The sequence below is a fragment of the Drosophila ficusphila genome, unplaced genomic scaffold (genome assembly GCF_018152265.1).
Source record: "Drosophila ficusphila isolate 14025-0441.05 unplaced genomic scaffold, ASM1815226v1 contig_414, whole genome shotgun sequence".
Classification (NCBI taxonomy): domain Eukaryota; kingdom Metazoa; phylum Arthropoda; class Insecta; order Diptera; family Drosophilidae; genus Drosophila; species Drosophila ficusphila.
This window is the reverse complement of record NW_025064328.1, coordinates 14,798,596-14,813,281: the sequence shown is the minus strand read 5'-3', so window position 1 is coordinate 14,813,281 and position 14,686 is coordinate 14,798,596. Positions and strand designations below refer to the sequence as shown.

The window sequence follows — 14,686 nt, the reverse complement described above, 5'->3', positions numbered from 1 at the left end:
AAACGAGAGAAATCGAAACAAAAAATGGCTTGGGCTGAATTTTAGTATATTTTATAAATTTAATTTTATTGTTTATGTTAGTGATTTAAAATTACTTTCTGTGACATTTATTATAAAACAAAAACAGAGAAATATTTAAACATAGATATGTAGAATTTAATTTTAAAAAATTAATCGTTATACAAAATCCCTTAATGTCGGTATATATTGTTACGCCCTAATTTCTGCATTCGGTCACACTGCCCAGAACTACTTCAAGCTGGTAAACATTTAAGCAATAAATTAAAATAAAAATGAGTGGAGCTCACAGAGAGGCGATCCAAAAGCAAATCCACCAGGACTGGGCGAACAGGGAATATATTGAAGTGATAACTGCCAGCATAAAGCGTATCACAGACTTTCTGAACTCGTTCGGTAAGAAAACATATTCATCGGGCACTTCAAGTCTCTTTTGTGTGAGTCTATTTGTTCACATTTGTGTTTGTAAACGTAAAAAAATATTGAGAAATCTCTGCCATTGCCATCGACTTTATTTACTCTAATTGAAATCCGATAAAGAGCAAACACAACTTTCGGCTTGTTCGAAAAATTAACTTGGGAATGACATTGTATTTGTGTGTGCAAGATAAAAATCGGCTTTTGGCAAAATACGGTGAATATCTTCAAGTCATATATGAATGTACATACATATGTTACATACATGTTTATATGAACAGATATGTAAATAATAATCTGAATAGAAAAGCTTGTACTAGAATACATAATAGGTATAGAACTTTTCCTTTAAAAAGAATATTAACTGAAAAAAAAACTATTAAACAAATTTCAAACGAAGTATGTGGCTCTAGCTAAATTTTATTTCCTTATTTTAACGATAATTTAATTTTTTTTCCGAAAATGTTTTTCAACATAAAACCTTTTTTTCCTCTTTCCCAGATATGTCCTGTCGCTCTCGTTTGGCGGTACTAAATGAAAAACTAACGATCCTTGAAAGGCGCATAGATTATTTAGAGGCGTGTGTGGCCCAAGGTGAAACATTAACGTAAACGCTCGTATGTTTTGCCATCAATATATCACTAAGCTTTGTACATTTATAAGATAATTAAAAACTAATGATTTAAAATTTAATTCTCCTTTGATTCACAATGTAAGCTTGCCGTGACATAATAATCCGTATACATTGTTCGTTCTTTGAAGGACAGCATTTCACGGTTGAGTAATTTGACGGCCACTGGTTTCGTTCATTGCCCCTTTAAAGAATAATATAAATAATAACTCAGAAGCAAAATGAACACGCGATGTTTTTGCCAATTAACCCTAGCTGCCTTTACTTAGAATAATAATGCAAATGGACTTGCCATATTTAAACAGTATATTAAGGTCTAGACCTAATCTTGAGACTGGTTTGTTAGACCTTTAATTGTCTTCAGATTAGTCATGAGACTGGCTTAATTACCGCTTTGAACGGAATTAATTCATATGCTATTCAGACTAAACAAGGCATCGAGTACAAAACAAATCTCTTTATTCGGAGCACGATCTTAGACAGAATTTCGATGAAAACAATTACGTAGACCTAATTAACAGTGCATATAACAAATTGCTCCAGGGATCTGGATCGGAAGTTAAACCTTGATTCCGGAGGCGGCGGCGGTGGAACGGTAGCGCTTGATATAGATCTCCTCGGGATCGAACTTAGCCTGCAGCTGCTTCCACTCCTCCGGTTTGTTGTCGATGATGTAGCGGATGACCTTGTCTGTGTTCTGGCGCTGTTTCTCACTACACTTGCTGCATTCTGTCTTCAGGGCGTCTGGCAGGGATTTCTTCAACTCGCGACCCTCGGGAGTGCACTTTCCGGTGTCCACCAGGCACTTGAAGTAGTTGCTGAACAGGCGGTCTGACCTCAAAATCTCGTCCACGTCCAGGTTGTCGTACTTCGTAGTGTATTTTTCCTCAGCTGCGACCAGAATGAGTCCGAGGACAAGAAGCGCAAGTGTCATCTTCATTTTGAAAGGGTCTATGGCCAAATAGAGACAAACAATTATTTTTCGTGAAATTTTGAAAGGCTCTCCGGCCAAATTGAGATAAGCGATTATTTATAATGGAATAGTAGGTCTGTCGGTCGTTCGGTAACCAGTTTTGTGTTTGGGGAACTTTAGTCGCTGTTAATGGAAATCTTTTTGGGGCTGCATTCGCAAAATGTATCTATTAGATATGTATGCAAATTAATGCATGGCAAACGCCACTTTGTATGCGTATCCGAAACACATTTATTGACTGCCCAACTACTGAAAAGAGTCACTATTTACACACGATCAAACTGGTTATCAGTTTTATTTGTTTTCGAATATGTGGATACCCGATCCGATCAGCACCAAAAAATTAAAACTATTGGCTTACGTTGGAGCTAGGCTTATAAACGGCTCGAAGTAGATGTGAAGCAAAGCAGGTGCTGGAACTAACTGAGGAATATTACTATGTGGTTGGCTTTTATACCTGGTCAAGCTTGCGATTGAACTTCAAGTGTAATACACACATCACGGAGTAAGCCTGTATTCCGGCTTGAGGCGTATCCATATGGAACTGCACACACTTTAGACTTTGAAGCGCAAATCGTTATTGCTGAAAAGTCAACCCAGTGATTAGTCAATTGTCGTTATAGATTTATATAATATATGCGATAGTTATACATACTTAATTTGACATGAACATTAGGCGGTTGACGTGTACTAAGTGGCGATCGAAAGTCGGACTGTGAGGGATTCGCAACCATTATTTACGGGTAAACATAATAAAATTTATTTGTGTATCAAATTTAACGATCTCATCTTGGATTTCCATTAGCAACTTCTCATTTATTACACATGAGGGGTGTGCAAAATGACCCTTCTGTAGTTGATTAAGGCTGATTGATTTAATAGTTCTCCGAACAACTATAAGCTTTCCATTCGTCTTTCATTCAAATCTGAGTCATCTAGTTAAAAAAGTTAGGTACAGTAGCACCAATGGAAAACATTTAAACTTGCAATACTCCAAGTTTTATTGGGCATTTTTGGCTGTTTAGGATGACACTAAAGCATACTCACCAAGTAAAAAAATAAACGGATCGAATAAAATATACCTTTTTTATTTAGTTGTATTAAAGTTACAAATGGTGAAATATAAAAATTCACAAAAACTTATACATTTTAGAATTCTGTACAAGGAAAGTAGTCAACATGTACCCTTCTCGAGTCATGGTATGTATTTAGGATTCCTATAAGCATCTTTAACTTTAGGCTTAAACGTTGTGTGGGTCTCGAAATAAATTGTCAGGAGGCAGTTATCAGTAATGGATTATTGCGCCGGAACAGATCATAATTGAACGGCGGGGCGCTTGCGTTGGAATATGGTTTCAATGGTTGAGAAGACGTCGCTGGATTTCTTTGCGGCGTCCACTTTAAAGTGAAGACCTCTTAGACCGTAGTAGTCGACCAAAGGCCTTGTCTGCTTGTGATATGCTTCCAGGCGCTTCTTTAAAGCCTCGGCGTTGTCATCACTGCGTCTAATAAGAGGTTCCCCGGTGACCTATGGATTGGATAAGATCTATAAGCATTAGGTTCTTGTAAATATCTTAACGAGGCACTAACATCATCCGTCATTGGCTTCTTAGGAGGGGCAAACTCATCGTGATACGAACGCCCGCTGGCCTGATGAATCAAGCGGCCAGTGATTCGCCGTACTAAAAGACTGTCATCGATGGCAAACTCAATGACGGCATCCAAATTGGTTTTTCTCTTATCCAACAATGTGTCGAGCTGAAATTGTGATTCCATAGCTACAGTTTGATATTTTAAGATTAAAGATGAAGGTAGGCTACTTTCTCGGCTTGAACGACAGTCCTGGGGAATCCGTCCAGGAGAAATCCGTTTTTGCACTCTGGCTTATCCAGATTGGAGTCTATCATGTCCACCACCAGATCATCCGAGACCAGTTTACCAGCATCCATGACCTTCTTCAACTCAGCTCCCAACTTGGATCCAGACGAAATTTCCGCTCGCAGCATGTCGCCAGTCGATAAATGGCAAACGCAGAACTTCTCCTTCAGGAGGGGTGCCTAGAGTATTGGCGTAATTAAAAACATTGATAAACTTATTTACGAATAACGAATTACGAATTAATCAATTTGGCACCGCTCATATCAGAACAGCGGGCAATAAGGTACTCGCTAGATAAGATGCATTTTATTGCTAGCAAAGAAATTTCTGGAAGCTTTTTAATAGCTATGCTGCATTATATCCTCTTGATTGCAATCGAGGTGTCCCCATTTAATTCGTTTCATCTCGCCCATCTTCTATTTGTTCTCGGGGTCAAATACATTCTTGGTACAAAGGTTCCTATGAGTAGATACATACATAACTTTCACATGCACGTTATTATATAAGCTAGTTAACTACCGATTTTAAGAAAAAACTTGGTTTTCCCTAGTTTGACCAAAAAATGCCGGACCATTTGAACACGTTGTACTTATTTATAGACGACATAGTGTCCGTGCCACAAAAACACACATTATGTAACTTGGCACCCACCTGCGTTCCTTTGCCGGAGCCTGGGGGACCCAGCAGAATGGCGTTGATTCCAAGGCTTTGGGGCTCATAACGCTCCACTGGTGCAGCTGCATTCGGCGCCATCGTTTTCAATTTATGCTCGAGTGATTACTTGGGTCCTAATTCATAGCAAGCCAAAACGGAAGGCCGTGGTTTTTATCAGCTTCTGTGAGCACTGTTGCCGACTTAGCTATTTTCACGTCAAATTTGGCTATTTTTAAAAGTCGTTAACAAGAAATCATTCGATATGGCATGGCTATTTGACTAAATTGATCAGCTTCATTTGTTTTTTTTTTAAAGTAAAATTTAACAAGATGATTAAATATAATTTAAAACAGAACCAATATTTATGCATCATTCGTTTTTGATAACTCTTAAAAAAACGACGCGGTGTAAATATTTTGGGTTTGTCTATAAAATTTACATCTGTAGCTGTTAAAACTTACGGTTCGTTACATAATTAATAATAAAAATACTAAGCTACAATATTAAAACAATTTTTTGTTTTTAAGACTAACTGTTTTCGATCTTACAACCGATAGCATCGATGTTTTAAAATTATTCGCTGAATCCACCGACCGGGTGGATGTCTCCGACCTCCCAGGTTTTGCACCACGCTTTAGTGTATCATTTTTTTTAACATTTGCAGAGCAGCGTTTGTGGACGAGAGCGGAAAGTTCCTGTTCGAATTGTTTATAAATTAAAAACGTGTGTTCAAGCAAAAAACGTCGTTTTTCAATAGTCCACCAAAAGACAAAGGGATATTTAATTTAATATTACTATAACAAGTTTATTTATTCTGGAATTCGCGTATTACAGTTGCCATGGTACATCTTAATATTGCCCTCGCACCGAAAATAAGCGTCGAATATGTCGCTGTATCCGTGGTCCTTCCACCATGTGCACAACTGACGGTTCCAAATGCAGTCCAGTCTATAGATCAAGTTGGGGTATTCGTACCCAAGGAGCGTAAAGAAGTCCTGGTCGCCCAGGTGGCCCTTGAAGGAATACTTGGCGACCAGGGTGTGCACCTCCGAGTGGGTCAGCTTTTCTAGATAGGACCTCGAGCTCCTAATGCGGTTTAGGAGGAGCAGGACAACGCCGGAATTGAGCCCAGGATAGCCGTGGTGAATATGGCTGTGCTGGCTGCCCTTTTCGTTGTTCATCGGGTAGTAAGGGTTGCCGAAACTGGTCTTGGGATAGCGCACGCGATATCGGTAAAGAATATGGCGGTACACGGGAGTGAGCTCTGGAGCCAGTCCGTAAAGCTGGTGCGGCAGAAAGTTATCGAACTCGTTGAACAGCAGTCGCACGTCGGATCGGAAGACTATATCACAATCAAGCAAAATGGCTCTGTTTAGGCTTCTATCGGCGATTCTATGTAGGCCAAGCGACAGAAAAAACAGGGAGTCGCTGTAGTACGAGTTGGGAGTTGAGCTGAAGTAAGGAGACAGCTTGGCGGCGATGTCCTGTATTATGCTGGAGCAGACCTTCACGTCGTATATGGTGTATATCACCGTTCTCCGGAATCTCCTGATCTGCCGTTGCAGGATCTCCAACACCGAGGTCTGGCTTTCGCTGTCCGTGATCACGTGTAAGTGCAACTGGGCATTGGTGTGTTTCAGCAAACTGTGCGCGAAAAGATCAAACTTCAGATTTAGATGGTAGTTCTCCCGTGTGTAAATGACGAATATGTTGTAGTCCGAGGAGAAGCCATTCAAGTGGGCGTCCAACTCCAGCTGAGTGGAGGAATAGTTAAGCATATAGTGCGTTGGCCTCAGAACCGGAGGAAACGCAGGAGTCGTCGCCTGGATGTCCGAATATCTCGCCTCCTGTTTCTCTGCATGTGAAAGCTTATTTAGCCGACTGGAAAGGAAAGCCGACAGGATGTTCCCGCGAACTAAAAGATGCGTGTTGGCGAAAACAATTAGAACGCACATACATATAAATATTAACAACAAAACTAGCTTCTTTTGCCACTTGCAACGCAGAAAAGTCCACGTCCAATTCTTCGGCTTCTGGCGAATTGAATTTCTTCGATTGATGATCAGAGTCACATTCTCCTGATCCTCCAACAGTTGCGATTTGCACTTCATCCCGTACATGTTTTGGTCCGCCGGAAACGTTTTGTGTTTCTGGCTGATAAAAGTCTTAAAGCTGTTCTTGGCCATTTCGAAATCAGAGGCGGCGCACCTATTGTAACAATTCATCAACGGGTAAATATCATATATTTACATCCTAACGTTAGAACACACTAAACGGAAACTCGGAGCAGATGAGCAAAAGCGCACAAAACATTTCGGACCGACTTAAAACTTAATTAAACTAGATCGATAAAGCAAGCACAGCGTAATGCAAGTCTTTTGGGGGCAGTAAGACCGTTATTAGATATCCGAAAATAACCGAATATATCGACCGGCACCACTTTCTCAGTCACAATATCAAATATATTTCAGATATCGAGAGTTAAACGTAAAATAAGGATTTCATATTTAAGTTGTATATGTCCAATTAATTTCACTCAATAAATTTATCGATTAATACCGATAGATGTATCTTAAACCTTAATCACTACAAATCTCAATCATGCGCACTCGTATTTTTTTTATCAGTATAAGTACATGTTATGGTTCTTCCAGAGTTACAAAGCCACTGGACCTACGCTGGAAAAATGTAAAAAGCTAGAGCCCTCTTCGACCGACCTGCAAGAATTTCCCTCGAGTCGAGCATTTTTAGCAGCGAAACAATGGACTGCCATCATCGCATTGAAGTGCCCCTCCGGGCAGGAAAGAAAATGAAAAAACGTCGGGAGCTGGACGCCCTGATAGCCTCCCAGTCGTCCTCGTCGAAGAGAGCCAATCGAAGAACCCCAGGCGGGGGAGCCACACACTCCCAGGACAAACTGCTCTCGGTATCCACCGATGACCCTGAGGATTACGCATGGGTAAGGCATTTACTATACTTAAATAGGCATTCACATACTCGATCAAGTACAAGGTTAGCTGTATTTGTATCTGTGTATCTAAACCTGCCAATTAAAACTTCTTAAAGATACTTACTCTTTTGAAATTAATTTACCCAACCATGAAACAATGAAATGTGCGGTTTCACAATAAAATTGCGCTTCATTCCAGACAAACGTCGCTGGTTCTAGTCGGCGTAGTCATCGGAAAATTGCCTACTTCCGCATGTGCGGCCCACTTTTATTGGGAATTATTGGCATTTTAGTTGTGGCGATTTTGTACTGGTTGTATTTCGATCTACGCCAGCAGCTGAACGACTATCGCCAGAAGATCGAGGAGGGTACTGTTTTGTTTGTTTACTACCTTTTTAGTATATTAATTACATAATTTTACAGTCTCAGCCATGAGCAAAAATTTTCCGGACACTTTGCAGAGATGGCACGAGACTTCGTCTTACCTCCTGAAGAACCAAACCGCCGTCATATCGGAGATAAACGAAATGCAGAAAACTATGGAGAGTCTACGCAACAACTTCAGCAATTTGGAGGTGGCTGTGGTAGCTCAGAGAAACCATGGAAAGGAAGAGAAGCTGGTGGCTGACTTTGGAGCTAAGATCGAAGCCGTTGCCACAGATATAGAAGCCATTAAGGAACACTATAATAAATACACCGAGGTTCAGAAAATTCTGCAGGCCGAGACAGAAGCATTAAAGGTTAAATTGCTTGTCCCTTTCATTGTAATGTGAGATATTTCACAATATAAATTCTTTGCAGGTCAATCTCTCGAACCTACCAACGCTTCAAGCCAGCGCCTTCCCCGCAAATTTGTCTGAAGATATTTCAGCCATTAACAAAACCATTTCAAATTCCTATAAACTATTGGCCAACGATCTAAAGGATGTGAATAATACCCTAAGCCAAACAACGAAAATGCTCAGCGAAGAAATATCTCTGCATAAGGTAATCTCTTGAAAATGTGTGCGTTATCGGTTCTAATTTTTTTTGGTTCACTACAGACAAAAATAGACGACTTGCTGGATCGGTCGGAGAATATAACGTCCCATGTAGCCACAATTAGTAATAGTTGGCCCGAATACAAGCAGAAAGTAGCCAGCTTCGATGAGTCTTTAGATAAAATTGAGAAGGAGGTAAGTCGAATGGATTTCCGGTGGCCAGAATCTGAAGATTAACTAATATTTATAAACCCCAGCTATCGCAAACAAACAGCAAGAATATCTTGCTGGCTGCTTCAATGGATCAGCTAAAGAGCTTTTGCATTCAGAGCATGGGCAACAAAAAAACACCCAGCAGTGAAGATAGGCCGTCAGTACCTAAGGTATATGTTTCGATAGTAAAATTTCTTATCTTTTATTAACCTTTCATTCTGATTTGCAGCCTGAAATGAACGCCGCCAAGCAGGAATTTATAAAGCCTTCTGCAAATGCCACAGTAAATCTAACGGAACCCTTGAAGCTGTAAGCTAATCCTTTCCCAAGTGGTGCCTGTTGTATTACCAAATTTTTTCGTTCCGTGTTTAGCCATTAAGACTTCATGGGTTCCATGTGACAAACTCACAGCCATCGATAACTAAATTACATTTAACACACGAAAGCTGCAATGTACATAAGGTTCAAAGAGCTATTAACTTAACGACGAAATATAGGATGTCCAAGTGCACGTGTGATTTCATTTAAGTTTACTTTAAAGCCCGTTTTAGAAAAGTAACTGTACATAAGGGAGTGAAGTAAGATGTAAGTCCAATATTATTCACATTAGATACAGTACACGATATGTATTTTATTTCCACATAATAAAGTCAAACTAAAGCCAACAAAAGTTGGACTGCAAATCCATTTTATTGCAGAATTGAAATGTAAAGACAAACACAAAATTTAACAGGATTTTTCTAATCATCGTCGTACTGATCGGCGAACTCGTCATCGTCGTAATCCTCGATGTCTTCTGCGACGTAGGCGGCCTTCTGCTGCTTTCTCAGAAGCCACGCCTTGTAGGCCTCCTCCTCCTCAACCGTGGGATCACTGGCCTCAATGAAGTCCTCCTGCTCGTGGGGGTACTCCTCCTGGATTATCGGCAAGTGCTTGAAAGGAATGTTTCGGGCGAAGTACTTATGGCCCCAGCCCAAGTATATAGACTCGCACGTCTTCTCAAAGATGAAGGTAAAGGCGCCAGGCCAGATGTTTGACTGCATGAGGAGCATCCGCTCCTTTTGGTTGGTGTACTTGCTGGTCAGCCGTACCAACCAGGGAACTGGAACCTCGGCGTACATATCGTTGGCACAGGAGGAAAGGATACTGGGTCCGATTTCGGGCTGATTGAAGCCCTCTATCATACCCTCCTCCTCGCCCTCCTCCTCATCGTCCTCCTCTTCCTCCTCTTCCTCCAGTTCATCCTCCATTTCGCCCATCAACTGCATTTTCAGGTAGAGGGCGAGGGCTTTCTCCCGCTCCTTTCGAGCCTTTTCCTCATCGTACCAAACTACCCGCCCTTGATTAAGGATGTTAGATCGTACGTGGACCCAGGCCACCGGAGTGGCCAGAGATCCTAGCGGTTCCTCCTCGTACTTCTCGTTCTTCAACAGCATTACGTCGTTATCTGTAATTGCGATGATCAAAACGATTATGTAATAAGGGCCTTATGAAGCTGAACTAAAATATTTTGTATTGGATTTTTGGAGGGCATTTGTGGTGTCTTATGAACGCACCTTCTATTTGCTCCTCCTCGCCTTCGTTGAGCTCCTCCTCCTCTTCTTCCTCTTCCTCCTCTTCGCCCTCGCCTTCATCCTCGCCGTCGAACAGTCGCTTCTCCTTCTTGGTCATCCGTCGGTAGTAACCCACGGGGGCAATATAAGTGCTGGCCGTAATGCGACCTATCAAAGCCCTCAGGTAGTGCTTTTCTTTGCCGGGAAAACAGGGGTACGAGACAACATCTGCCTCTAGGTCGCCAGTGAGGAATTTTTTTATCTGCCGTGAGACGGCGATCTGCCTGGGTGTCACTATTGGCAACTCGATCCAGTCGTCGAAAAGAGAGTTCACCACGAAGTAGGAGTACCTGTTGCAGCCGAGCCCAATCAGTTCTGGGGGAATGTCGTAGAACTCCGCTTCCTCGACCAGGGGAACGGGAACAGCCTTGGGTCTCATCTTCTCCAGTTCCTCGGGCGGGTACTCCTCCCAGCCGTAGATTCCCGGCGTGAGTTCCGGACCGATGTGCGCAGGCAGGGGCTTGTCCTCCCTGTCCTTGCGCATCTTCAGGGGAGTCTGCTTCTCCCTCATCTCGTCCTGCATCATAACCAACCGGGAGGCAATCTCCTCGCGGGTCAGTGAGGCCTCGACTATGTAATAGGAGGCCTTCAGCCCGTTGATACAGCCCCAGAACCTGCACTGCATGATCGAGGGATGGGTCTGCAGGCGGTTCATGGCGCTGGCCAGCTGGAAGATGTCGTCGTTGCAGATGCTGAATCCACACTGCGTCCAGTAGAACTGCAGCTGCTGGACTCGTTCGTTGAAGGTGACGAAGTACCGCATGGAGTCGTCGATAACAATGCGCAGTTCCTCGTTTGTCTTTGTATCCTCTACGGACATATCCTCGCCCACCAGGTCCTCACCTTCGATTATATACGGCAGCTGAGGGGAGACTGGATAGTGTCAGATCCTTGTGGGTTAGATTTTTTAATACCTTCATGGACTGGAGAATCCGCTTGGCCACCCGGAAAGTACGAACTTCGTCGAACACTCCGCTTGGAGGAAAACGCTCTGGCAAATGGAACTTCTGCTCACGAACATTCCTGCTGAATTCCTCGAAGAAGTCTATTACATTGGGAGGACGCTCGTCTATCACCCGTTTTATAATGTCACTCAAGTGGTCGTATCTGTTAGGATGGTTACAATATTATATTCCTGATTGCTTTGCTTAAATGTAAAAACAAAATATGATTCTATACTGTATATGTATAATATGTAGGCTATAAATACTCACAAATTGTCGCCACTGAGAGTGCTGTACTTCTGAAGAATTGACTTGGCCACGTTCAGTTCATAGCCAATATTGGGGGCATCGGGAACTGGTGGATTGTGGAGGTTGCATTGCGAGTCGAAGGCCCCTATCGATATGGTGGTCGTCGAGGAAGAGGACGACGATGTGATTACGTTGGAGCACTGGGGAGAACTCTCCTCAGCAACTGTCTCGGGCTTTTGTTTTTCCGGCCTCTTCTTTTTGGGATTGCAAACAGGCGGAAGTGCAAATTGGGAACTGGACGTGGAGTCCAATGAGAAATTTTGGCAAGAATCTTTATCCATTGTAATATAATAGTGAAACTCTAGTTGATAAACGCTAAAAATATGTGTTATTTGATCTGGGAGAACGTTAAAATTCTGTTTGACAAAATATTCAATCAAAAAACAGCCTATTTGATTTTTTTTTTAAATTAAAAAAAGGAATGTTGAATTTGAGCGCCTTCTATCGTTATCGATCAACTAGCTTTGTAGACAGTCTTCGGTCGTTACCTTTAAACCGGTTTATGAGAATTTCTTGTTGTTGAGTTCGTGTTGCTACCAATACACCTGATTCTCGGTTTCTTATTGGCAAAAAGAAAGTGCTTAAGAAAGAGGTTGTTTGTTAGTGAAGCAGTTAACGAGTTTTATAAGTTGAGTTATTGTTTAAAATTTAATAAGCGAGTTTTTCAGTTGCGTTGAAATCAAATGGCACAAATTCTGTGTATCTACCTTCGAATACAAATATCAAACCCGTAGCTTTGGGAAAAAACTTTCATTACAACTGAAATAGGTAATTTAGGCCATTATAATATGTAGTTGCCAACCATTTCGTTTTAATTTTATGTTGTGGTTATACTCTTGAAGTTTAGGATCGCTTGCAGTAGTTATTTGGGCAGGGTCAGTTCATCGCACTTTGCGGCAACAAAGGCTTGATCCAAAAATGTATTATCTAAATAACGAGACTGTTGCGCTTCCATCTGCGGGGAGTTTCGCCCAAAGGGAGACACAGTCATCGACCTTGGAGTTGAAAAGCGTGTCTATAAATCCGGATGGTGAGTGCCTGCTAATAGCATTTTACTCTTGGAAAAACTCCAAACTAATAACTCATTTACAGACACTTACACTGTCCAGCAGGCGATCAACGCCTTCGGTTTCGGATGGTTCCACGTTAAGCTCTCGCTTTTGGTCGGTCTCTGCTGGATGTCCGACTCCATGGAAATGGCCATCCTAAGTATCCTCGGACCGGCTTTGTTCTGTGAGTGGAATGTCACAAAATTCCAGCAGGCTTCCGTCACAACGATCGTCTTTTTGGGCATGATGCTGAGTTCCAGCTTTTGGACCCAGCTAAGCAACAGATATGGTCGAAAGTCGGTAGGACTTGTTAGCCCTGTTGCTTAATATATCTAGTTAAAGTATTCAACTTTCAGGCCCTCACTTTGTTTGGAGTATTATTAGTCTTATATAGCATTCTTAGTTCAGTGGCCCCCAGCTATGCCTGGCTGTTAACCCTAAGAGGTTTAGTGGGGTTTGCCATCGGCTGCGTTCCCCAATCGTGAGTAATTGCAATTGTTGGGAAATACTCCAAATGACAAACTTTCTTCAACCCAAAAGAGTCACCTTATATGCAGAGTTTCTGCCCACGAAACACAAGGGAAAGTGCGTAGTACTAATGGACGTGAGTATATAGTTATTCAAGTATACAATATAGTGTGGAATTTATGTTTGTTCTAGTGCTTTTGGGCCTTGGGAGCTTGCTTTGAGGTCGTACTGGCCCTAGTTGTGTATCCCTATTACGGATGGCGCGGACTTTTGGCTCTCTCAGCTACGCCTTTATTAATTTTTACGATCCTCTCACCGGTAATCTCCTTACAGATTTTGCTCAAGTTCTTTAATGACTGCTTTAAATAAATCTAGTGGCTCAGCGAATCGGCGCGCTATTACTCATACAATGGGCATAACGACAAGGCCGTAAAGGTCTTGGAGCAGGTAAACATAATGGGGAAATAGTATTACTAAGCCGATGTTATTTTGGAACCTCTATTTTCAGATAGCTCATAATAACAAGCGGCACATGTTGATGGGTCGCCTGATGGCCGACGAAGAGCCAAGTTCTACGGAAAGCTTTAGATCTCTGCTCAGTTCCAACCTTTATCGGACCACTCTACTGTTGTGGTTTATATGGCTGGCCTCGGCCTTCTGTTACTACGGATTGGTCCTGGTCACAACTGAGCTCTTGGTGGCCAGAAACAAGGAGAGTAATCGTAACGAGTGCGTTACCTTCATGACATCGGATTTTATGGACATGTTGTGGATTACCTTGTCCGAGTTTCCGGGCATTCTGTTGACAATCAAGGTCATCAAACTTTTTGGCAAGAAGATAACGATCGTTCTGCTGTATCTGGTTCTTGTCTTCTGCACTTTAGTGTTAATGTCGGTAACCAGGTAGGATATACTTTTCAACAGATATTTTAGTCAACTACTAATGTTTTCTTTTACATTTTAGTCGGTTTTCAACTTCCCTAACTCTTTTTATTGCACGAGGAACGATATCTGGGATTTTTCAAGCCATTTATGTGTACACCCCGGAGATATATCCCGCCGCTCTGAGATCGGTGGGAGTTTCTGGATGTTCTGTTTTGGCCAGACTTGGAGCCATGATGACCCCCTTTGTGGCGCAAGTTTTGATGGATTCATCCAGAGTTCAGGCCTTGTCGACTTATGCCCTTGTGGGCTTACTGGCTTCCATAGCCTGCGCTTTTCTGCCCAGAGAAAATGTTGGCTATCATTAGGTTTAATTTACGATCATTATAAATTATTATCAGATTTTAATAGTTTTAAGACGTCCTATCATTTTTGAGGAGTTCTAATAAGTTTGCCTAGTTTTGGGCTCCGTTTATTGTTTATTATCTGAAACCAATTCTAAAAGTCTATTCTTTGCTGGTGGTTTGGCGGTGAGAACTAAAATAAGATGTCTCAGTCTTTTTGCAAAGTAACAAAGCTCTTAAGCCAAAAGCTTTTGTTCGCTTAGCACAAATATTTTGGTTTAGGATTTACGAAAGAGCTGATGGTAAATTGCAATTAAAATTGAGATTAATTTTCTTTTTCTGAAAGTCCAATCCCATGCAGTG

The 14,686-nt window shown here is 41.8% G+C and overlaps 7 protein-coding genes across 11 annotated transcripts; 3 read left to right on the top strand and 4 right to left on the bottom strand.

Moving 5' to 3' along the window:
* The first annotated feature begins 217 nt into the window (after positions 1 to 217).
* LOC108090747 (probable protein BRICK1-B) lies at positions 218 to 1,128 on the top strand. The gene is made up of 2 exons (XM_017189574.2): positions 218 to 414; positions 937 to 1,128. The coding sequence occupies exons 1-2, from the start codon at positions 294 to 296 to the stop codon at positions 1,044 to 1,046; spliced, it is 231 nt and encodes a 76-aa protein (XP_017045063.1). The 5' UTR covers positions 218 to 293; the 3' UTR covers positions 1,047 to 1,128.
* A 380-nt stretch (positions 1,129 to 1,508) lies between these two features.
* Positions 1,509 to 2,508, bottom strand: LOC108090746 (ejaculatory bulb-specific protein 3). Its single transcript, XM_017189573.1, has 2 exons — positions 2,401 to 2,508; positions 1,509 to 2,017 (listed from the first exon to the last, which is right to left on the bottom strand). The coding sequence occupies exon 2, from the start codon at positions 2,004 to 2,006 to the stop codon at positions 1,626 to 1,628; it is 381 nt and encodes a 126-aa protein (XP_017045062.1). The 5' UTR covers positions 2,007 to 2,017; positions 2,401 to 2,508; the 3' UTR covers positions 1,509 to 1,625.
* Positions 2,509 to 3,111: 603 nt separating this feature from the next.
* Positions 3,112 to 4,771, bottom strand: LOC108090743 (adenylate kinase). The gene is made up of 4 exons (XM_017189568.2): positions 4,569 to 4,771; positions 3,860 to 4,096; positions 3,630 to 3,797; positions 3,112 to 3,567 (listed from the first exon to the last, which is right to left on the bottom strand). Exons 1-4 carry the CDS (start codon positions 4,668 to 4,670, stop codon positions 3,355 to 3,357), a joined length of 720 nt encoding a protein of 239 aa, XP_017045057.1. The 5' UTR covers positions 4,671 to 4,771; the 3' UTR covers positions 3,112 to 3,354.
* Positions 4,772 to 5,334: 563 nt separating this feature from the next.
* Positions 5,335 to 7,068, bottom strand: LOC108090740 (xyloside xylosyltransferase 1). The gene has a single exon (XM_017189563.1). It carries the CDS (start codon positions 6,794 to 6,796, stop codon positions 5,381 to 5,383), a length of 1,416 nt encoding a protein of 471 aa, XP_017045052.1. The 5' UTR covers positions 6,797 to 7,068; the 3' UTR covers positions 5,335 to 5,380.
* LOC108090741 lies at positions 6,163 to 9,401 on the top strand. 3 transcript variants are annotated; one of them, XM_017189565.2, is made up of 9 exons: positions 6,163 to 6,180; positions 7,226 to 7,530; positions 7,721 to 7,889; positions 7,945 to 8,261; positions 8,323 to 8,508; positions 8,565 to 8,696; positions 8,759 to 8,884; positions 8,944 to 9,023; positions 9,087 to 9,401. In XM_017189565.2, exons 2-9 carry the CDS (start codon positions 7,333 to 7,335, stop codon positions 9,091 to 9,093), a joined length of 1,215 nt encoding a protein of 404 aa, XP_017045054.1. In that variant the 5' UTR covers positions 6,163 to 6,180; positions 7,226 to 7,332; the 3' UTR covers positions 9,094 to 9,401. The 3 variants fall into 3 exon arrangements, with proteins under 3 accessions (XP_017045054.1, XP_017045053.1, XP_017045055.1); XM_017189564.2 differs by lacking the exon at positions 6,163 to 6,180 and having other exon boundaries at positions 7,144 to 7,530; XM_017189566.2 differs by lacking the exon at positions 6,163 to 6,180 and having other exon boundaries at positions 7,144 to 7,530; positions 8,944 to 9,401.
* Positions 9,386 to 11,956, bottom strand: LOC108090737 (radial spoke head protein 4 homolog A). Its single transcript, XM_017189559.1, has 4 exons — positions 11,542 to 11,956; positions 11,242 to 11,434; positions 10,271 to 11,189; positions 9,386 to 10,161 (listed from the first exon to the last, which is right to left on the bottom strand). The coding sequence occupies exons 1-4, from the start codon at positions 11,859 to 11,861 to the stop codon at positions 9,455 to 9,457; spliced, it is 2,139 nt and encodes a 712-aa protein (XP_017045048.1). The 5' UTR covers positions 11,862 to 11,956; the 3' UTR covers positions 9,386 to 9,454.
* A 153-nt stretch (positions 11,957 to 12,109) lies between these two features.
* On the top strand, positions 12,110 to 14,463 carry LOC108090801 (synaptic vesicle 2-related protein). 3 transcript variants are annotated; one of them, XM_017189656.2, is made up of 10 exons: positions 12,119 to 12,172; positions 12,249 to 12,348; positions 12,423 to 12,610; positions 12,673 to 12,929; positions 12,986 to 13,110; positions 13,170 to 13,233; positions 13,290 to 13,415; positions 13,473 to 13,544; positions 13,606 to 14,000; positions 14,062 to 14,463. In XM_017189656.2, the coding sequence occupies exons 3-10, from the start codon at positions 12,499 to 12,501 to the stop codon at positions 14,345 to 14,347; spliced, it is 1,437 nt and encodes a 478-aa protein (XP_017045145.1). In that variant the 5' UTR covers positions 12,119 to 12,172; positions 12,249 to 12,348; positions 12,423 to 12,498; the 3' UTR covers positions 14,348 to 14,463. The 3 variants fall into 3 exon arrangements, with proteins under 3 accessions (XP_017045144.1, XP_017045143.1, XP_017045145.1); XM_017189655.2 differs by having other exon boundaries at positions 12,110 to 12,348; positions 12,428 to 12,610; XM_017189654.2 differs by having other exon boundaries at positions 12,110 to 12,348.
* Positions 14,464 to 14,686: the final 223 nt, after the last annotated feature.